The sequence below is a fragment of the Oncorhynchus kisutch genome, linkage group LG28, assembly GCF_002021735.2.
Source record: "Oncorhynchus kisutch isolate 150728-3 linkage group LG28, Okis_V2, whole genome shotgun sequence".
Lineage (NCBI taxonomy): Eukaryota > Metazoa > Chordata > Actinopteri > Salmoniformes > Salmonidae > Oncorhynchus > Oncorhynchus kisutch.
In genome coordinates, this window is record NC_034201.2 from 42,558,230 (window position 1) to 42,581,191 (window position 22,962).

The 22,962-nt window shown below is 44.4% G+C and overlaps 1 protein-coding gene across 2 annotated transcripts; it reads right to left on the reverse strand.

The window, feature by feature from the left end:
• Positions 1–874: 874 nt before the first annotated feature.
• Positions 875–21,850, reverse strand: LOC109880014 (RING finger protein 145-like). 2 transcript variants are annotated; one of them, XM_020472235.2, is made up of 11 exons: positions 21,624–21,850; positions 19,667–19,883; positions 8,586–8,694; positions 8,200–8,291; positions 7,196–7,431; positions 6,880–7,055; positions 6,484–6,624; positions 6,107–6,289; positions 5,706–5,853; positions 4,315–4,671; positions 875–4,010 (listed from the first exon to the last, which is right to left on the reverse strand). In XM_020472235.2, the coding sequence occupies exons 2-11, from the start codon at positions 19,848–19,850 to the stop codon at positions 3,510–3,512; spliced, it is 2,127 nt and encodes a 708-aa protein (XP_020327824.1). In that variant the 5' UTR covers positions 19,851–19,883; positions 21,624–21,850; the 3' UTR covers positions 875–3,509. The 2 variants fall into 2 exon arrangements, with proteins under 2 accessions (XP_020327824.1, XP_020327825.1); XM_020472236.2 differs by lacking the exon at positions 21,624–21,850 and adding an exon at positions 20,003–20,151.
• Positions 21,851–22,962: the final 1,112 nt, after the last annotated feature.

Genomic DNA, 22,962 nt, shown 5'->3' on the forward strand with positions numbered 1-22,962 from the left:
CACATGGTATAAGGTCTGTGTATTGTAAAGTGGGACTGACACATGGTATAAGGTCTGTGTATTGTAAAGTGGGACTGACACATGGTATAAGGTCTGTGTATTGTAAAGTGGGACTGACACATATGGTATACGGTCTGTGTATTGTAAAGTGGGACTGACACATGGTATAAGGTCTGTGTATTGTAAAGTGGGACTGACACATGGTATAAGGTCTGTGTATTGTAAAGTGGGACTGACACATATGGTGTAAGGTCTGTGTATTGTAAAGTGGGACTGACACATATGGTGTAAGGTCTGTGTATTGTAAAGTGGGACTGACACATGGTATAAGGTCTGTGTATTGTAAAGTGGGACTGACACATGGTATAAGATCTGTGTATTGTAAAGTGGGACTGACACATATGGTATACGGTCTGTGTATTGTAAAGTGGGACTGACACATGGTATAAGGTCTGTGTATTGTAAAGTGGGACTGACACATGGTATAAGGTCTGTGTATTGTAAAGTGGGACTGACACATGGTACAAGGTCTGTGTATTGTAAAGTGGGACTGACACATATGGTGTAAGGTCTGTGTATTGTAAAGTGGGACTGACACATATGGTATAAGGTCTGTGTATTGTAAAGTGGGACTGACACATGGTATAAGGTCTGTGTATTGTAAAGTGGGACTGACACATGGTATAAGGTCTGTGTATTGTAAAGTGGGACTGACACATGGTATAAGGTCTGTGTATTGTAAAGTGGGACTGACACATATGGTATAAGGTCTGTGTATTGTAAAGTGGGACTGACACATGGTATAAGGTCTGTGTATTGTAAAGTGGGACTGACACATGGTATAAGGTCTGTGTATTGTAAAGTGGGACTGACACATGGTATAAGGTCTGTGTATTGTAAAGTGGGACTGACACAGACTTGACAAACTTTAATGCGGTGCCAGAACAGGCTCCAAAAACCTGGGTGGTCAGAGAAGATCCTCTCCTCACTCAAATCTTACCTCACCTTCTTCTCAAAACCCATTGGAGGTGGTCAGAAAAGCTCCTCCCCTCACTCAAATCTTACCTCACCTCCTACCCAGATCACACTGATCTGGGTGGTCTTCTCCAGCTAATTCCACCCCATGCCAGTTCTCTTGACATGTGTCTCCACCTTCCACCCCTGTGGCCTTCTCATTTATTTTATTGAACCTTTATTTAACTAGGCAAGTCAGTTTAGAACAACTTCTTACTTACAAAGACGGCCTACACCGGCCAAACCTGGACCAATTGTGCGCCAACTTACGGGAGTCTCAATCACGGCCGGTTGTGATACAGCCCAGGATCAAACCAGGGTGTCTGTAGTGACTCCTCAAGCACTGAGCTGCAGTGCCTTAGACCACTGCTCCACTCGGGAGCCCCTGTGGGTTTATTTATATATAACCGAGGCAAGTTAATTAAGAGCAAATTCTTATTCACAATGGAAGGCCTGTGGGTTCCAGGATAGAGCTTGCATGGTGATGTTGGAAGTTGTGGCCAATCCACCACCATCTATAACATTCAAAATCACCAACACAAAAAGACTGCAGAATATGCAGGTTAAAATTAAGATTGTAGAATATGACATTCAGCAGTTTTGTAAAATAAAAAAGGCAACACCAGGCAAATTTCTGACCAAAACAATTTGACTGGAAATCAGCATTCACAGAGCATGTCATTCTTTGTATTCAAAAAAAGAAAAGAAATGAATTTGTAGGGCTTCTCAAAAGAAACATTCCATTTCAAATAGTAAAAGTCCTCTTCAAAATGTCGATGTCTGTAAAATACTGTACACTCTTAGCCGTTTCTCCCAATATAGACTCAAGAAAATGTCCAAAAGCCACCAATTAATTGATGGAACATTTGACAAGTTTGATCATACATAATACTATGTATTCATTCTCAAAATTGTGACAAATAATACTGTTTTAGGTCAATTCAGCGCTGGTAACTCCCTCAATCGGTGATAAGCTCTCTTCACACTTCAACCAAGAGGGTTAGTAAAGTGTTCACACAAGCCTCTGATCACGTCATACTGGGGGGGGCAGCTTTAACACTGAATGGCAGGCATATCAAAATTCCTCTTCAGATACAATATAAATGTTTATATACACACACATTTATATAGGGCTTTTTTCTCATACATACCAAAACTATTTGGTACCTGACAAAGACAACTTTGGAGAGTCGCTATAGATGACAGTGCAGATGGCTCCATTACATATGTAAATAAAGTCCCTATGGCTGTCGGACGGTGACTGCGTTCAAGCCTAAGCGTATATAAAGCGCCATATGGGTCTGTTCTCTTCAGTATGAATTCATTTAAATCGAAACACACACAGGGAGCATTGGTGTCTTCCACCTACACACCAGCCTGCCCTGTCCCTGGACTTGGTAACATTCAGGTTGTGTAACAGATTATCAGGCCCAACCAGGGCAGGCCGGGGGGGTGGTGGTGCTAACGTTAGTAACCTACAGAGGATCATATTCCTTGATATAATTAACACTTGATTCAAGACCAGTGAAATACAGCTCAATTGGAAAATATTGGATGTTGAATGAGCGTTAATGAAACTACAAAATGTGGCTGAGTTGTCTTCTGTTTAATGGATGTACAGTAGAATGCAACTCAACTTCAAAGCTGCTGTTGTTAAACTCAGTGGCCTTGTGTTTAGAGTTTCCACCCCGAAATCCTTAGGTTGTGAGTTCAATCCCGGCCCAGTCCTACCAGAGACTGAAGAAATGGGACCCAATTTGCATCTACTTGGGACTCCATGTTAAAGAAAGAGATTAGAGGTAAGGCCCTGTGATAGACTAGTGGAGGGGGGAGGCAACCCTGTTTCTGAAGTGTGCAGGTACTGTAGTGTGTTGTTCCAACTAGGCACCACACCTGAGCAACTGAGCTAAAGGATCACTTCAGTAATGGACTAAATTCAACACACCTGGTCTTCCAGGTCGGGTAAACCAACAACATGACGGTCCTGGAGGGCCGCAGGCACAGGGTTGCCGACCCCTGGACTAGAGTCCCGTCCAGGGCGTGGACTCGTACATCAACCTGCCTCATGCTACAGAGACAGAGATCTGCTGCCATGAGTGGAGGTGATATGGTCTGTGGTGGTTCTGGCTCACACAAGGCTACTTATGTATTTTGTCATCAAGTGGGAGAAGTCGATGCATATTTCAACAGTGAAATGTAATGATGTTCAGCATGGCTTCTCAGAATCAAACATTACTTAAGTCTGCATCAGATTTCATACAATCCTATAGGATTAATAACCATGAAATGTTAATGAGTTTAAAAACAAAATCTAAGAAACAGGCCAACAAATAGATGAGTTCATTAATGGGGAGGTGTTGGATAGTGACAATAGGAAGTCAGTCCAACAGTTAACCAGCAACCTCCATCTTGGTTACTTAGTCTTTAGCTGTGTGTGAGGTGGTAGTATGCAGGAGTGAGGTTCAGAGGCAGCAGGGGCTGGCAGACCGTTCTGACTAGAGTTCAGCTCCACATGCTGTGGATGTTGCTGCTGCAGGTGAAGAGGCAGACTGCTGGGGCTGGCGATGCCGGAGAGATAACTCCCCCGAGCCCTGTGACAGACCAGCCACCTGGCCCTCCAAATACACACTGTCCACTGTGTCAGCCTGCTGGGGGCCCAGGGCATACTCCTCTGCCTTGCCCTCAAGCTCTAGGTTAGGGTTAGCAGAGGTGGAAGAGGGGCTGGCTTGGCTCCCTTCAACAGGAACACAGTTCTGAGTAACAGTTTTGTCCCCCTCAGCCGCAACAGCCACTGGCTCTCCTTGCCCAGCCTCTGCTGGGTTGGGATTGGCTGGTAGAATGTCCTGGGCGGGTACTGCGGTGGCATTGGCAGGCTGTGATTGGCTCTTCAGCTGTTTGTGACAGAGGGGGCAGGTCTCCTGTACATAAAGCCACTTCTTGAGACAGCCAGCGTGGAAGAAGTGGCTGCAAGGGGTGATGACAGCAGACTTCATGTCCTACAGGAAGGGACAAGACACTGGTTAACTACTGAACTGGAAAAGCCTACTACAATGCCAGATTCAACATGGACCCTTTTCTGATGAGTTGAAGTATCAGTTACATATCCTTATTCAAACTGTAAATATGAATAATATAATATATATTTATTTTATGTTGAAGGAGAACCTACTTTATATCCCCTCTAGCTGTATTGTCATCCTCTTCAAATCAGAAGGATTTTAAAACACTTATCAGACCAATAACATTGGTCTCAAACACTCACTTTTCTCTTCAAGCATGCACACACACACACACACATACCTGATAGCAGATGGCGCAGATGTCGTTGTACTTCTTCAGCTGCAGGTCAGAGGCGGTGGGAAGGCTCTTGATCTTGTTGACGGCTTCTCTGCGCAGCAGGAAGCTCTGCCAGCCCAGCTGGGCGCGCAGCCAGACGTTGTAGTAGGAGTGAATGAAGATGATGGTGGAGCCCATCACTGTCCACTCCCCGAACACAGTCTCTGACACACCGTAGGCCACCACCACGAGCGCCACCAGGAACTCCAGCAGCCGGTAGGTTCCGTTCACGTAGTAGATGACGTCGTCCATGTTCTGTACGGGCTCCTTACGTACCTCCTCCACCATGAACAAGATGTAGATGAGCAGGGTACCCAGCACCTAGGGGACAGGGAGGGTTAGGATCACAGGTCATATACAAACTAAATCAGTACTCCGTTCTGTTAAAGAACACTTCAGGTCAACGTACCAGAATGTTCTAAAAAAACGAATCACCAAGGCGATTCCAAAGACAATGATGATGTTTTGGATCTGAAATCCATAGAAAGGTCATTTGGGGGTCATTAAAGTTGAGAAAGCTGTGACATCTTGGTCTTACCCGGGCCTATCCATAAACATCAAGACCCCCCTGGGGACTTCACGTATCATTTAAATTGGCTTATCAAGGTCATTCGCTTAAATCTACTTCTGTTAGGCCAAATCGCATTGGGATAGTTCCGTCGGACAGCCCCTGCTTCAATCCAGTTGGCCTCGAATGAGGCCTCTGGGGCATCAGATGGAATATCCACAGCCATTGGAGGCTCAGGGGTCCAGCCTTAACACGAATCTCCTGATCAGACTGTCCATCAATCTGTTTCGGAGCGTTCTAAAAGAATAAGACATGACTAGGTAATGTTCATGGCCATCTCATGAAGAGATGTTATACCAAGCCATCCAGTTAACAGTAAGACATTACAACCATTAGTGTGTAGATGCATCAAAGCCAGTCTTGGTGTCACCTGAAACATGTTTAGATTGAGAATAAAATATATTTTAAAGTAGCCTTTTTGATTTACTTCATATTGGTTTTAAAACATTCTCTACAAGTACATACCATTCCCAGAGTGGGATCTCTGCTACTGAAGTAATCATTTTGGATACAGACTTCAAGAAGGTCTGCCAAACATCCTCTACCCAAAGGATCTTTCTATGGCTCTTATTTCAGGGAGATCCAAAACATCAAAGGGCCAATCACGTGTTGACTCCACCTCTCGGAGCGCGCAGGGTTTTCCGTACTTCAGAGGTAACGTATACTTACAGGTGGCCAGGGAATAGCATGGGGGAGCTTACAGCTAACAATCCTTACCGCGCCCGTCCCGTCACCATGCGTGTCTCTCTCTCTCCACAGCAACAGAGCTTGGTGTATGTGTGTGTACCTGCAGTGAGGTGAGGATGCTAGAGGAGATGATGATGAGGAGCCAGAAGTCCATGAGGAAGAACTGGCAGATCATGTAGGCCATATAGGCTGGGAAGATCAGCAGGAACAAGCACAGAGTCACGGCCCGGAAGTGCTTCCACAGGCTCCTGAACAGAGCAACCAACAACACACCCATTAGTAGGGAACTGCCTCAGAGGAGGGGGTCGATAAAGTTGTGTCGAATTCAATCATATAGTTGGGTTTACATTTGAAGTGACTCTGCTGCTCATTTCTCTGTATAAGTAAAAGTGAAATACAGTTCTCTCTCTGTGTGTGTGTACCTATGGGTACCCTATGGGCCCTAGTCAAAAGCAGAGCAAAAATAAAGTCACATTTCAAAATCAGCCTTGAACATCTTACTTGTCCCGGGAGGCCCCTAGAGCCAGTACAATGGGGTCAGCTATCTCCAGCATGGACTGTAGGATGGAGGCCACCACGATGAAGAGGATGATACTCAGGAGGAAGGCTCGGTGGATGACCTGCAGTTCGATCAGACCTGTCTGGACAGCCAGGATCAGTAACGTGATGCCCTCTGTCATCCCCCTGAGATAGGAGGGAAGTAGGGAAGTAGGGGAAGAGCAATTCAGAAATATTCTGTCTTTTTAAAATGATGTCCGAAAGGAAAAAAGTTCCCCCAGTGTTCAAACCTGTGGTCCACAGAAACACACTTAACAGACATGAACACACAGCATCACATGGGCTGAATGAGAAGGCAGCTGGGCGGGCAGCGGACTGACCGGTGCATGGTGTTGTCATTCATGAAGGCTCGGTAGCCCTGCAGGTAGAACTTGCAGAGGGTGAGGACGCCCAAGGCCACGAAGGAAACAGTGAAGACCAGGCCCAGCAGGGAGTAGGGGGTGCTGCAGCACTCTGCAATACTGGGGGGGGACAAGGAGAATGAATAACTCAAAAGGTCATACATGTATTTGTAATAGATGGACCACATCCCATTTTCTAGGATTTAAAACAAGACACGTGAGTGAAACTGTAGAACTTGAGACTCAGTAACGTTGAGGAAAAAGTTCCAGCGAAACAGGACGACTTGGGTTTCAAACCTCTCGCATACCACACAGGATAAGCATTCCATGACAGAAACCGCAATACCACGAAAGTGTTAGTAGTGCTGGTCCCACCTGGTGAGGAACAGGAAGAGCAGCCTCTCTCTGGAGGTGGGCTGGTCCCGGCTACTGAAGTAGCTGTAGATCTGCAGGGCGAACAGAACCAACCAGAAGCACATGAAGAGGACGGGCAGAACCAGCTGGTTCCACAGAGACATCCCCAGAGCCAGCAGCCCGTACACCTCCACCACCTGGGCACAAAGAAGAGGATGGTTAGCTACTAGAAATAAAAAACGCATCCAGACGGCTGGTAGATTTACAGTCTCCTGAGAGGGGAAAAACCACTGAGGATCAGGTAATAATGGACTGACTGAATCTCCTCCAGTTTTACCTGCACCAGCTCCCTGTAGGCGGTCTTGGCCAGGTTGTAGGGCACCAGCAGGTTGGAGGCCAGGAAGTAGATGACCTCGAGGCCCGTGAAGATCATGGCGAAGCGGTTGATGAACACGATGGTCTCCAGGGGGACCAGACAGAGACGGGCCACCAGGGGGAGCAAGTGAGCAGAGAACAGCCAGATCCTCTTGGTCTGCATGACGCAGGAGCACAGGGTGCACACCACCAGCTGAGCTGGAGAGAGAGGCAGGGACACAGGAGGAACAGGGTTAATACACACAGGGTGTAGGTGAACGTCCACCATACACTCTGTAGTGGCAGCCGCGGTGTAAAACTCAAAAGCCAAGGAATCAATCAGTCCCTCCCCTTGTCAGGGAAAGGGATCCCAAGTAGCAGTGGGTTACCTAACAGAAGGACAATCCGATCATTATCAGGTCATTACATAAAGGCATTTCACAGGCAGGCCTCCTATTCATGAAGACATAACACACTGGTTTCTTGCTTTCAGCCTTTTACTGAGCTCTGAATACAACAATATTATGGCCAGTCGTATTTTTAGAAGAGGCAGATCCCACACCCCAGTAAGCTAAGAGCCTACAGATACTGCAGAACCACAACAAGCTTCCCTCTTATGAAAGAAGCAGCGCGACAAAGAAATACATCAATGAGTGAGCAAGAGAGAGCGAGCGTGGGGGGAAAGGTAGAGATCAAACGAGAGACATTGAGAGGCCTGTCAGAGTTGTGAGCATCCCCGTTGTTACAGGAATGCTGTGGCTGCATTCAGAAGCTCCACCTCGCTGTGTTTAGCCTCAACCTAGGAGGCTGGTAGTGAAAGGTGGGACTGTGTTTAGTTAGTTAGTTACCTAGGAGGCTGGTAGTGAAAGGTGGGACTGTGTTTAGTTAGTTACCTATGAGGCTGGTAGTGAAAGGTGGGACTGTGTTTAGTTAGTTAGTTACCTAGGAGGCTGGTAGTGAAAGGTGGGACTGTGTTTAGTTAGTTACCTATGAGGGCTGTGGAGAAGCGGTTCATGGACAGTGGCTCCAGGTAGAGCGGTTCCTCGTACCCAGAGTCCAGCTCACTGCGGACATAATCCCTAAAAACAATAAGACAAACTAGAGATCAGTTCACCTCCTGCAGTCACACCTGTGGTCCTCTGTCCTCACTGGCTAGATACAGAAATATCCTTCAGAGAATTCAACAAGTTACACACACCCAGGGCCTGTAGAAGCTTGATTCACTCAATACTATTACCTACCTGTTTTATGGAGCAATATGAAAATAGTTAACAATCACAGCACGCAATGGCTTTTTAAAATGACCTTCCAAACACATTTCACACCTTGCTAACAATATAAAGTCTGTGTGTATGCACGTCTCGCTCCCTCACCTGGACACCTGGTGTCCAGCGAAGAGCAGCAGGGCAGTTAGCACGTACAGGTAGAGCTTCACCAGGTGTTGACGAGGCAGAGTCAGGAGCACCAGGCTGAGGATGTAACCTGTCACACAACAGAACAGAGACATTCAGTCAGGAGAACCAGGCTGAGTCACACAGCAGAACAGAAACATTCAGTCAGGAGCACCAGGCTGAGTCACAGCAGAACAGAGACATTCAGTCAGGAGCACCAGGCTGAGGATATAACCTGTCACACAACAGAACAGAGACATTCAGTCAGGAGCACCAGGCTGAGTCACAGCAAAACAGAGACATTCAGTCAGGAGCACCAGGCTGAGTCACAGCAGAACAGAGACATTCAGTCAGGAGAACCAGGCTGAGTCACAGCAGAACAGAGACATTCAGTCAGGAGCACCAGGCTGAGTCACAGCAGAACAGAGACATTCAGTCAGGAGAACCAGGCTGAGGATGTAACCTGTCACACAGCAGAACAGAGACATTCAGTCAGGAGAACCAGGCTGAGTCACACAGCAGAACAGAGACATTCAGTCAGGAGAACCAGGCTGAGGATGTAACCTGTCACACAGCAGAACAGAAACATTCAGTCAGGAGAACCAGGCTGAGGATGCAACCTGTCACACAGCAGAACAGAAACATTCAGTCAGGAGAACCAGGCTGAGGATGCAACCTGTCACACAGCAGAACAGAAACATTCAGTCAGGAGAACCAGGCTGAGGATGTAACCGGTCACACAACAGAACAGAGACATTCAGTCAGGAGAACCAGGCTGAGGATGTAACCGGTCACAAGGGAGGGAGACGCAGTGAATCACAGAGGGGACTGTACAGCACCATGAAGTAGAATACATATTCATTTCAATTAGACATGAGAGCCCACTCAGTAACACTAAAGCAGAAACGCTAGCTAGCTGTCCTGTGGGTAAGTCCAGCTTGTCACACAGCAGTGGTCCAGCAAACTACACTGTTTTTAGTGGGTGGGTGAGCCAATAGGTGGGGATCCCATTGTTCATAGTGTTTGGCTGCTAATCTAGTCCCCAGAGGATTGGTGGAAACTGTTGAACAGGTCTGACACATAAAGTAGGCAGTTTGTGTTGCCTTGAAAGCAGTCGCCAGGGTAGTGTATTGAATCATGTCCAGTGTTTCAACTGTCTTCGTGTATGACCGGTCCTGATAGGAGCAGCCCTGTTGATGAGTCGCTGGAGCTGGTTAAGACCGGTCTGAATGCTCTGATGTTGGGTGGGAAGCTGGAGCTGGTTAAGACCGGTCTGAATGCTCTGATGTTGGGTGGGAAGCTGGAGCTGGTTAAGACCGGTCTGAATGCTCTGATGTTGGGTGGGAAGCTGGAGCTGGTTAAGACCGGTCTTAATGCTCTGATGTTGGGTGGGAGCAGTCACTGTGGAACAGTAGTCCAGGAGAGTTATCATGGTTTGGTAAATGGTGTGGAAGATGTCTGAAGATAAAGTCTGTTTCCCCATTTCAGAGCACCGAGCCCAGCCAGCAGTTTCCCTGTGACCAGTCGTGTGTTTTCCGACCAGTGTGGGTCAAACTTCCTCCTCTGCTACTTTATGGTGTTTACTTGATCATAACAAGTTTGGTCCGTCGGTTATTGAGATAATTTTACCTCACACACACACACACGTTTTATTGACTCTGTTTATCCCATGTGTAACTGTTGTTTTAGTCGAACAGCTTTGCTTTATCTTGGTCAGGTCACAGTTGTAAATGAGAAGTTGTTCTCAACTGGCCTACCTGGTTAAATAAAGGCGAAACACTTTTTTTTTAAGCAGATTAATTTTTTATAGACACAAAAAGATAATGTCAATTGCTGTTTACCACAAAAGGGACAGATTTAACACAGGCGTCCACTACTGTCTGACTGGCCTTCACTACATGTACAATCCTGCAACTGTCATTCCAATCCTCTCAGTAATACAGAGTGGTGAGGACAGTGAAAACAATAATCCTGCCTTTTCTCCACCTTGGTTGAGCGCGGTCTGCCCGGTGTAGGAGTCAAGCAGGAACAGTCCGAGACAAAAATCACCAGGCACTAATACACCAGGGACTCACTGGCCGACATGGACCCAGCAATAGATCTGGCAATTCACCCTGGGGATTCTATTAGCAAACAGCTAACACACCACAGCTCTCTGCATCATCCGCTGTGAGGGAGTGCGCATGTGTGAGTGGAAGTCAAACGTGCATCTAAACCTGATCAAACTTTCATTAGAGATCAGGAAGCATGACAAAAACAGTTAGCCATCAGGGCTTGAAGAATGGTCAGTGGAGTGAGTCATTCTGGAGAAACAAAAACTAGACAAAGACTAACATACCCACCCACAAAAACCGCAACCCTCCCATTATTGTAATGGTGAGAGGTTAGCATGTCTTGGGGCTATGATATTTGTGCTTTAAAAACTCACAGATCGTTATTCATTCAGGATGATCTGTAATCATGTTAGCATCCACATTAATGTAGAAGTGTTCAGAAACATTCTTTTCACAATAAAAGTGACTCCAAAATGACACATGATTTACCAATCAGTTATTGGGCACAACATCTGAAAACAAAAACAAACTGCAAATGCATCCAACATGTTTGTAGAGACACAAGCTTGATGTAACCACTGCCCAGTATGAACGTGACAAAAAGCTGAACTTTTCACTACATTAATACAAGTGAATTAGTCCTAATATTTTTTTGTCCCCTAAAATGGAGTGTCTGTGTACCAAAAAGTGAAATAATTCCCAATATGGATGAAAATACCCTTAAATGTAAGCTGACAGTCTGCACTTTAACAGTCATTGTATCAAGTGCTGGAGTACAGAGCCAAAACACTATCACTGTTCCAGTACTTTGAGCTTCATGATTCTACCTCCCATGAGAACCAAAATGTTTGTGATCCTCTCTCGGATCGCCACAGGCGCTGACTGGAGTCAATGTTTGTTGGTGAACCCAGCCACTAGTGTGCGCGTGCGAGTGGCCCGGTCTGAGCCAGCCTCACTGTGAAAGCCAGGGTGACGGGGACGGGAGATTAGAGAGGGGCAGCTTAATTCTCCCTCCCTTCTCCGCCCTCAGACGGTGGCTGTGAGCGGATCCCGCTTATATAATCCTGAGAGTTAGAGCTATATTCTGCCAGCCAGCCCAACCATACAAGTCACTGCTGTCAATAGGCTCATCTGGCTGCCCAGTCAAAACCGTCACAGAGCAGGAAACAGAGACATGTGAAGGGATGACAGGGGTAAGCACTGCTGACGTAATGCCGTGAACGAATCCATATCCCAAATAAAACCTTCATTGGAAGTCGATGGGGTAACAGAACAAGCTCTGGCTTGACAGAGCCCATGTTCAGTTAGTGGTGCCTTCCATCAGCGCTGAATACGAGTCAGTGTTTAACATTATGTGGAGAGGCTCCTGCTCTGGACTCAGAGTTGCAGTAGTAGGGCTGGGAATTGCCAGGGACCTCACGATATGATCACAATACTATGGTGCCGATACGATATGTGATTCTGTATGTATAGTGTGTGATTCTATAGGTAGTGTGATTCTATATTTATATAGTATGAGATTCCGCATGCGGAGCGCGATTCCATATGTACAGTGTGATTCCATATGTAGTGTGATTCCATATGTACAGTGTGATTCCATATGTAGAGTGTGATTCCATATGTAGAGTGTGATTCCATATGTAGTGTGATTCCATATGTAGAGTGTGATTCCATATGTACAGTGTGATTCCATATGTACAGTGTGATTCCATATGTACAGTGTGATTCCATATGTACAGTGTGATTCCATATGTACAGTGTGATTCCATATGTAGTGTGATTCCATATGTAGTGTGATTCCATATGTAGTGTGATTCCATATGTACAGTGTGATTCCATATGTACAGTGTGATTCCATATGTACAGTGTGATTCCATATGTACAGTGTGATTCCATATGTACAGTGTGATTCCATATGTAGTGTGATTCCATATGTACAGTGTGATTCCATATGTAGTGTGATTCCATATGTACAGTGTGATTCCATATGTAGTGTGATTCCATATGTACAGTGTGATTCCATATGTACAGTGTGATTCCATATGTACAGTGTGATTCCATATGTAGTGTGATTCCTCACAGTGATTTTATTGCGATTCGATGTTCCAAACATATTGCTCACTATACGTCTGCTGCAGAGGGACCAGAGAGACACATGAGAAAACAGGTTTTGATCAGTCCTGGTAATAAAAGTGCTGAAAACATATTGTCTCCCTATTTAAAAAGAGAACAAGCTACAGAAGGAAAAATACTGGAGAGTTGGTGTAGGTACAGCCAACTAGTGCAAAAATAATATTGCAATATTGAAAAATATGTATACACATACACAGCGCATTCAGACCTGTCGACTTTCTTCATTTTGTTACGTTACAGCCTTATTCTAAAATGGGTTACAATTGTCCCCCCTAATCTACACACAATAAATAACAAATACTGACAAAGCAACAGGTTTAGACATTTTTGCAAAAAAATAAAAAAATGTACGTAAGTATTCAGACCCTTTGCTGAATCAATGTGTACGACAGTGTTCCAGTTTCCGCCAATATCCAGCAACTTCACACAGCCATTGAAGAGGAGTGGGACAACATTCCACGGGCCACATCCAACCGCCTGAGCAACTCTATGCGAAGGAGTGGTGTCACACCAGAGCCTGACTTTATCCACACTCCCCTTTTATGTAAAAAGGTATCGGTGACCAACAGATGCATATCTGCATTTCCAGTCATGTGAAATCCATAGATTAGGGTCTAATGAACTCGAACTATATTTTTGATCAGTAGGATATGAGGGTGTAAAGAATTTTAATATATAAGAGGCGCACAGACAAATGATAAACTGACTGTAAAAGGTCATTTCCTATCCTGTGCCTGGGGATGTCACATTATTTCATATAAAACTAATATAAACGGTCCTCGTGATGTAGCTCGGCCCGTGGTGGGTGGGGACGGGCTCGAGTATCTGAATTGTGCACAGAGAAGAAGCCTTCCAGCCATTAGTCAGGAGCAGCCATGTATGTTATGAACAGAGCACATCCTATTCCTATGTCTGCATTACACTAGGCAAGCCAACACGGGCTAGAGTTTGTTTTGGTTTCTGTTTCAAAAAGGGGTTTAGGTGGTGGGTGTGGCAGGAGGCACGGTTGGCTTGTAGGTGCAGCAAAGTTCTGGAGACAATTTTAGAGGTCCCTTATCTTCACGGTGTAGAGAATCTTTTGCATTTACGCCAACTTCCTGCAATTAAAAAAATCCATCCATTTAAACTATTTTAAAAAAGGTTGAGGTTTTAAAGCAAATTTCCTGCAGCTATTTCATATTTTGGCTAACGTGTTTTTTTAAACTTAAACATACAATCTATACTGCTTAATGCTTTGGGAATATTCTATTCCCCCACGGTCTAGCTTTTATTTTCATGATTGTTAGTTAATATACATTAGGTCCATTATCTTCTCAGCAAACTTTATATGTGGTTTAGGTTTACACAAAGCGTTTTTCCATCCCGATTGCATTTTTTGTATTATCTTTGTATTTAATGTGTTTTTTTTAAACGCAGTTTGGACTTATCCTTGTGCGGGCCGCTAAGCATATCAATGGCAGAAAAATCGTTGCGTTTAACGAGACGTTAATCCACAGCAATTTGCTATGCAAAGTCTGGCAGACAGGACAAAGAGTTGACCGATGTGATAGAACCGTCTGTGGGGGCAGTACAAATACGCAGTCCCTGATAGGCGCTCCCTGATACGCAGTCCCTGATACGCGCTCCCTGATACGCGCTCCCTGCCCATAAGCTAAAGGGTTGTAGACAGGCTGCTACAGTGCCCTCAGATTCAAAATATTAGGTGAAACCTATAAACACAGAAGAATATATTTTCTCCCTCCAAGACAGACACACACACAGACAGAGGTTCAGTTCAGTCAACTGGTGCTCTGCTGCCAAGTGTGTTCCTCAGCAAATACCAAGCTCATAGTCTCATCCACCATCTTCAGCCAAGACCACCAAGACCCCAAACACACCCCTGACGAGGTCATAGAAAGTGTGCGCTTACACACAAAATACAACGGTAAGGAAAAACAGTCATTCCCATTGATGATTAGCGCATCTATCTAGTGACTGCAGTACATGGTGTTAATGGTCTGTAAGCTGGTTATCATGGCCTGTACCTCCTCCTCTCTCCTCTCCTGGGAAGAAAACAGCTTCTTTGACATCACTCAGTCCTACTCCCTGCATGGTGCTAGGCCCCCCCCACAGAGGACATGGTGCTAGGCCCCCCCCACAGAGGACATGGTGCTAGGCCCCCCCCACAGAGGACATGGTGCTAGGCCCCCCCCACAGAGGACATGGTGCTAGGCCCCCACACAGAGGACATGGTGCTAGGCCCCCACACAGAGAACATGGTGCTAGGCCAGCAAAGTGAGTCAACAGCCTAAACAAGAGGCACATACCCAACCCAACCCTGCTGCCAGCTTCTCCCCATAGCTCAGACTGTCTATCTACTACACAATCAACCTGCAGCCCGACCTGCTGATAATGGGATCGTCCATGCCTCGTACAGTACAGATCACTATGCCAAACCACAAAACAGTATCATTGGTTAAGTCCTCTTCGCACATTAAGGTAAAAATATACCAACTGGAATAGCAGAGGCGCTGTGACCAGATTGACATATTTCTCGCCGAGCACCACGGAAAATCCCTTTAAAATACTTGTCTTGGATGGTGGAAAAAAGCTCTAAGGCAGATTGAAGGAGAGGAAAATGTGACAGTCGTTTCACCATGATGACAAAGCACACACACACACAAAAAGTGGCTATAGACAATTGCAGATGTTTAAGGTCAGGCCATGTTTAAATTATGGCATCATTTCACTGTTTAATTAATTATCTTAATGACCTCATGCCTTTCTGTTCTGGTCTGAAACACAAACATCAGCCAAGTATGACTGATTTTGTTTGTCTGAAAGCTCAAGTAACTCGTCTCAACCACAAAGTCTAACATCATGCATGGACCAAAAGGGTGACTGGAAAATGGGTTGTATGATGCAAGAAACCACTTCAATTAATTATCATATATTAAGAACAGAATTTTAAAAAACATAAGCTACCCTCTGCCTATTGGCTTTCAGGCATATTCAAGCCCGTCTCAAAATACAACACTTCCCATTTAAGTCTCATGGAGAATGGTTGGCCTAGAAAATTACAGCAACAATACAACCAAATACTTGTCTTTAGGCCAATAGAATAAAAGGTCCCAATTGAATAAATCAAGGATCAAAATGGCTAAAGTAATCTACTTCAAAGTGTCGAGGAAAACTTGTTTGAGGAATCAGGCAGAATTAATGTATCAGCAATAAGAGGTTTATTCGAGCAATTGAAGGATTCAAGGAAGACCATGCTCGGGACAGGGAGCCCCCGGGACATAGCGGGACAGGGGGCCCCCGGGACATAGCGGGACAGGGAGCCCCCGGGACATAGCGGGACAGGGGGCCCCCGGGACATAGCGGGACAGGGGGCCCTCGGGACATAGCGGGACAGGGAGCCCCCGGGACATAGCGGGACAGGGAGCCCCCGGGACATAGCGGGACAGGGAGCCCCCGGGACATAGCGGGACAGGGAGCCCCCGGGACATAGCGGGACAGGGAGCCCCCGGGACATAGCGGGACAGGGAGCCCCCGGGACATAGCGGGACAGGGAGCCCCCGGGACATAGCGGGACAGGGGGCCCTCGGGACATAGCGGGACAGGGAGCCCCCGGGACATAGCGGGACAGGGAGCCCCCGGGACATAGCGGATGTTGATTATTTACAAGTTAATCTCTATATATACACACACTACCTACACAAAGAGCTGCTTACCCCCCAGAGGGAAGTCCTTGTACAACAGGAGTAGCCTTATTTGGTATTGGTTTATTAATGCTCCTGTTTATCAATTCGCGAGTGCCGGTAGAAAAGTGTAAAAGTAGAATGATGTTCATAGAACTATTTACAAAGTAATACATTTTAAGATGAAATGTCTAGTACAAAACAACTATTCAACGCCTTTGTTATGGCAAGCCTAAATCAGTTCACTGTGCTTAACAAGTCACAGAATAAGTTGCATGGACTCACTGTGTTCAATAATAGTAAACATGATTGTTGAATGACTACCTCCTCTCTGTACCCCACATATACAATTATCTGTAAGGTCCCTTAGTAGAGCAGTGAATTTCAAAACACGAAGCCCGGGGAGTTTTTCCAATGCCTCGCAAAGGGCACCAATTGGTAGATGTGTAAAAATGTAATATCCCTTTAAGCATGGGGGAAGTTAATTACACGTACAGCACCCGACGTCACAGGAAGGCCAAAAATATCAAGGACAACAACCACCACACGAGCCACTTCCTGTTCACCCCGCTATCATCCAAAAGGGGAATACCTAGTCAGTTGTTTAACTGAATGCCTACAACTGAAAATTGTCTTCTGTATTTATCCTAATCTCTCTGAATCAGAGGTACCGGGGGGGGGGGGGCGCTGCCATAATTGACATCCACGTAGTCGGGCCCCCCCCTGGAACAATTGGTTAAGTGTCTTCCTCACAGGCAAAACGACAGATTTGTACCTTGTCAGGCGGGGGGATTTGATCAAGCAACCTTTCGGTTACTGGCCCCAACGCTCTAACCACTAGCGAGGTCAGTACAGGTGCATCAAAGCGGGGACCGAGAGACTGAAAAACAGCTTCTAATCAAGGCCATCATACTGTTAATGAGCCATCACTAGCACATTAGAGGCTGCTGCCTATATACACAGACTTTATATCATTGGACATTTTAATAAATGGAACACTAGTCACTTTAATGTTTCCATATATAGGATTACTCATCTCGTGTTTACTGTATCTTAGTCTCTCACTCTGACATTGCTCATCCATATATGTATATTCTTAATTCCAGTCCTTTACTTAGATGTGTTTGTATTAGGTATTTGTTGTGAAATTGTTTGATATTACTTGTTAGAGGTTTGCTGCACTGTCGGAACTAGAAACACAAGCATTAAGCATTTCTCTACACTTGCAATAACATGTAACCAATACAATTTGAATTACACTTTGGATGGTGTATCAATACACCAAGTCACTACAAAGATACAGGCGTCCTTCCTAACTCAGTTGCCCGAGAGAAAGAAAACCACTCAGGGATTTCACTATGGGGCCAATAGTGACTTTAAAGTAGTTGGAGTTTAATGGCTGTGAGAAAACTGAAGATAGATCAACATTGTAATTACTCCACAATACTAACCTAAATGACAAGAGTGCAGAGAAGGAAGCCTGTATAGAAAAAAATAAAAGGTGGCAAAGAAATTAACATCATGTCCTGAATAAAATTGTTGTTTGGGACAAATCCAACACAGCACCACTTCCTATTTTCAAGCAAGGTGGTGACTGCATCATGTTATGGGTATGCTTGTCATCGGCAAGGACTAGGGAGTTTAGGATAAAAAAGAAACAGAATAGAGCTACGCATGGGCAAAATCCTAGAGGAAAACCTGGTTCAGTCTGTTTTCCAACAGACACATATTCACCCTTCAGCAGGACAATAACCTAAAACACTTGACCAAATACACACTGGAGGTGCATACCAAGATGAAATTGAATGTCCGAGTGGCCTAGTTACATATTCAACTTAAACGTACTTGAAAATCTATGGAAAGACTTGAAAATGGCTGTCTCTAGCAATAATCAACCACCATCTTGACAGAGCTTAAAGAATTTTAAAAAGACTGTGCAAATATTGTACAAGTCAGGTGTGCAAAGCTCTTAACCCAGAAACACTCACAGCTTCCGCCCTATGGGCCTCCCAATCACAGCCGGTTGTGATACAGCCTCGAATCAAACCAGGGTCTGTAGTGACGCCTCTAGCACTGAAATGCAGTGCCTTAGACCGCTGTGCCATTCGGGAGCCCGAATGACGTATGTGTGTCTGTGTTAATGTGCCATTATGAATACAAAATTCTCCTGTATAAATTGCAGAGGAGATGCTGACATGCATGAATCATAGACATTACAGCCATGATGCAAATTCTGAGTACAAATCAGTCATCCGGTTCAAAACTGCTGAACATAAACTATATTAATGTATTCCATAAATTACATTCTATGGATGAGAACCAAGCATGAAAAACAGGGACCTAGTTACAGGCTACAACTGCAGTGTTTTTCTTGGTCAGGGCACACTAGCGATAGATTATTTTGGGTGTAGTGCTGAACTATTGGCTAACACTGCAAGCCTGTTTGATGGGTTTGGATATGATCATCGTAGTGTACAGTGTTTGTTATGAATGTGATAGTTTTTATTCTTCACAATGTCACTGGAGAGTTCATCTACTCTGAGGTGAAAAGCCCCCAATAAATCACTGTTAATTTCATGAAAATAACTTAAAAGATATTTTGTATCATTCATTTCCCTGAGTCTTCTTCGACCCTTGAAATGCTCTGTCTGATTGTGTGGCTGTTAGAAGAACAAATTGGCTGATAGGATGGTTTAGAGCACACCCCTGAATGGTCATTGGTCTATTGTGATCTGGGCCAAAAACTCCATCCCTCCTGAACTGGCTGAAATTCCAGGCATTTTTCTCTTCTTCAAATAGATCATTCCCATTTTGTGTAAGAGCCATCTATCTATCTATCTATCTAGGAAAATCACATTAACTGCACTGCCCCTTTAACAGTTCATGAGAAGTTCATGGCCACTCAGTGCAAACTTCTGTAGGAGCCAAGAAAATTCACAACTAATCTGACATTTACAACACCATTAAATTCATTAGTAAGCATTACATTTACCTTGGGGGGGGGGGGGGGGGGGGGGGTGAAACCAGTTTAAAATATGTTTCATAAGATGGACCAATAGAAATGTATTGTAAGTGTATGGGTGCATTTGTCAAAATGTGCTGCTATAAAATGAGAACTTAAAGGGCTGCAGAAGTGGCATGACGAATTGCAGTAGCACTGAAAAAGGTGAGGAGTGTGTGTGCGCGAGATACTGACCTACATAGTGCAGGTAGAGAGCCAGGTACTTGTACTGGAAGAGGGGGTTGTTGTTGAGACTGCTCCTCTGGATCTTCTGGAAGAAGGAGCTGACATCCCAGCGGTAGAGTATCTCCAGCAGCATGATGCTGGGGACACGCAGCCCCACGTTCAGCACCGCTTCCAGCTTGTCCTTCAATGCCATGGCCCAGACACAGCACGCTACAACCTGCTAAGACTGGACAGGGGGGGATAAGGAGTAGGGAGAAGAAAGCAAAAGGTGAGATGTCTCAAGTGCTATAACATGTAGGCTAAATAACATTCTGTTTTCTCAGAGTTCCAATTCCATAGATTCACCGATGTGGTGTTTCATAAGCCCATTCCCAGGTAGATATGCACAAGTTGCTGTAAAGGATAGATAAACACAGTTGCATTTGACCAAGAAGAACTGTTAACACTTCAAGCCTCTGCCTGCATGTTCAGACAAATCGAGTCTAACGAGGCAGGAAGGAACTATATACACTAAAAATGCCTGCACAGAAAGTGTTGTAATTCCACAAGTCAAGCCTGAAGTACAGGAAATGAGACCATATTAGGTAACATGGGGCCAGATGTCACTTTCACAATAAACTTTTTTTTTTTAAATGAAAAATACTTATGGGAATATAGATGTAGTAAAAGTAATTAGCTGACAAAAATTGTGAATTTCTGCATTTCATTTGTCATCACCTCTCACTATGGGTCTACATTGCGGGCTATTTTCCCAAGAATCCTACATGCTTGGTTGAGCAGGATCAATGTGAATGAAAATTAAATGTTATCCATTTGCCACACAGCCAAGCATCCCAACTGGTCCCTGCATCCACCTGAACTACTGTAAACATTCCTTCCCATAGCCGAAAGTTAGTAAGGCGTATGATCATGATGCTGCTTGCCTTCACCCTTTCACACGATCTTTATTACAGATTGGTTGTTGACCCATCACGTAAAAAACATGATAATAAAGACAGACACTGATGTTGGGTATATTCCATAGAATTGCATATAGAACTGATTCAATGTATATCTGAGATCCCATCCCCCCCGGCACTCATTTTCAGATAGTCAACGAAAAATAAAAAATAAATAGTTTAAACACTGTACTTGTGAGTAAACTGGCTAGCTAACGTTAGCTACATCACTTTGGAATTCACATTTATCAGTCATGACTGACTGTCCAGAAACGTCTTATTAGCTAACGTGACCACTTCTAATTATGATTACATGACTGTATCACTTCATTTCGGTTATACCACCACCAGTTACAGTTACAACCAGTTACAGGATCACGTTACAGGATCACGTTTTGTTGAGGGTGAAGTTATTAAAGCGATTCAAACTTAACTCGGCGTCTAACTACGCTACATGAATGGCTTGTTGTGCCTTGGCTCTGAGAGTCATGACATTAACTTTAGTTACATCGCCTAACGTTAGCCACGGCTAGTTAACCCCGAAACCACTTGTGCCCCGCAAGAATGGTGCTGAATAATCACATCTTTATCATAATCTCATTGTCAATTATGTTATGTAACTTAGAGATCTACAATCATGTTCATTTTTGTCGGGTCGTAAAATGAGACAATATGCTAAAAGTGACTGCATGGGATGGGCAGAGGTAGGACTCAGAAAACTGCACTGGATGCCATCTAGCTAACGACACGTCAATAGCTAACATTAGCTAGCTGCTAAAAACATCCTAAACTAGCTAGTTAACGTTAGCAATACCATAGGTTTGTAATGGAAAGTACCACCATGCATAGTTAGCAAACTAAAAACGTAACATCAACAGCTGCTCACGATAAAAATTAATCTAAGTTAGCAACAGTTGGCTAGAAGCATTGCTAGTTACGCCTTATCACCGCATGTGACGTGTAGCTAGCTAAGTTAGCTTGCTGTCGCGTTATCAACGTTGTCCCCACGGAAAAAGCAAAGAACCTACATTGCGAGAACGACGTTAAACTCAATTTGATGATGTTTCTCCGGTCGAATATCAAACATTTTTTTTAACTAGGCGTCTCCCAAATGAACGGTTTAAACGATGTCATTTTCTCCGTGGGTCGAACCGTCAGCTCTCATCTCACTCAGCCAGGTAACGGCTTCATAATGAAGACGTGGCTATTGCGCATGCGCCGCAGCTCTTAATTAGAGAACAACTCCTGGCTGGGCTGAGAGAGATGCTGTATTTTGGGGGTGTTATTTAAAAAAAAATTGTCAACAGCTTCTAAATTTGTTCGTTAGGTTTGCAATCCTCAACAGAAAATACGATTTGAGCGCAAGCTGATTCCAGAGGTCATTTGGGATACGCCTAGACAGACCTCTGGAATCAGGTAATTACAGGGGGAATATGCAAAAATCGCTCTGCCATTTAATTGAATGATGTTCTTATAATTCGCCTAATTTTACCAAAAATGTTGTATATTCAGCTGTTTGAAGCCGAAAGTGAAAGAAGCAAAAAGGAAATGTAAGTAAGGGAAGTATAGGAATAGCACCCATAGAACATATCTCCTGCTTCTTAGACTTCCTTTCATTGAGAATTACAGTTCTATAACTAATATTTCTATGTGGATTTTGTCCGGATAAACAAAAAAAGTTACATATAGCAGTTTTAAACATGGTATTTTACATATTCCTCACGGTTTGTTTGATGTACACATGATGTGAATATATAAACATTCAGCCCTAGTACCTTTACTCCGAGGACCGTCATTTACAGAGGTAGACTTCTCTGTTAGCCAAAACAGGCAAATACTCCATGTAAACATGAATTGATTCTCAATTGCAATTAGGTTCTACAAACATCAAGCCCTTTTCTTTCATATCAAATTAAAAGAATTCATGAGTTTAAAAAAATGCAAAATATACACTCACTGTATTCTGTTTTAATGGCTTTATCACAGTTGCAGCCAACATTATTTTTCATTGACAACACGTTTCTGGCGGCCTTCTTCCATTATGAGCATGCTACAAAAATATAAACGCAACATGTAAAGTGCTGGTCCCATGTTTCATAAGCTGAAATAAAAGATCCCATACATTTTCCATATGCGCAAAAAGCTTATTTCCGGTCCGGACCAAAAATCAATGTCCGTGGATGTGGAAATCAAGGCCGTTCTGGACCAAAACAAAGATGTCCAAAAGGCGTCAGCGTCGGTCCATGCTTACTGAGATGCCTAGAGTGTTGCCTGAAATTGAATTTTATGAATGCCCATCCATGTGGTAGGCCCACTGTTTGTAAAACGGGCCGTTGCATTGGTTTATTAGTCCTGATTCCTATAATG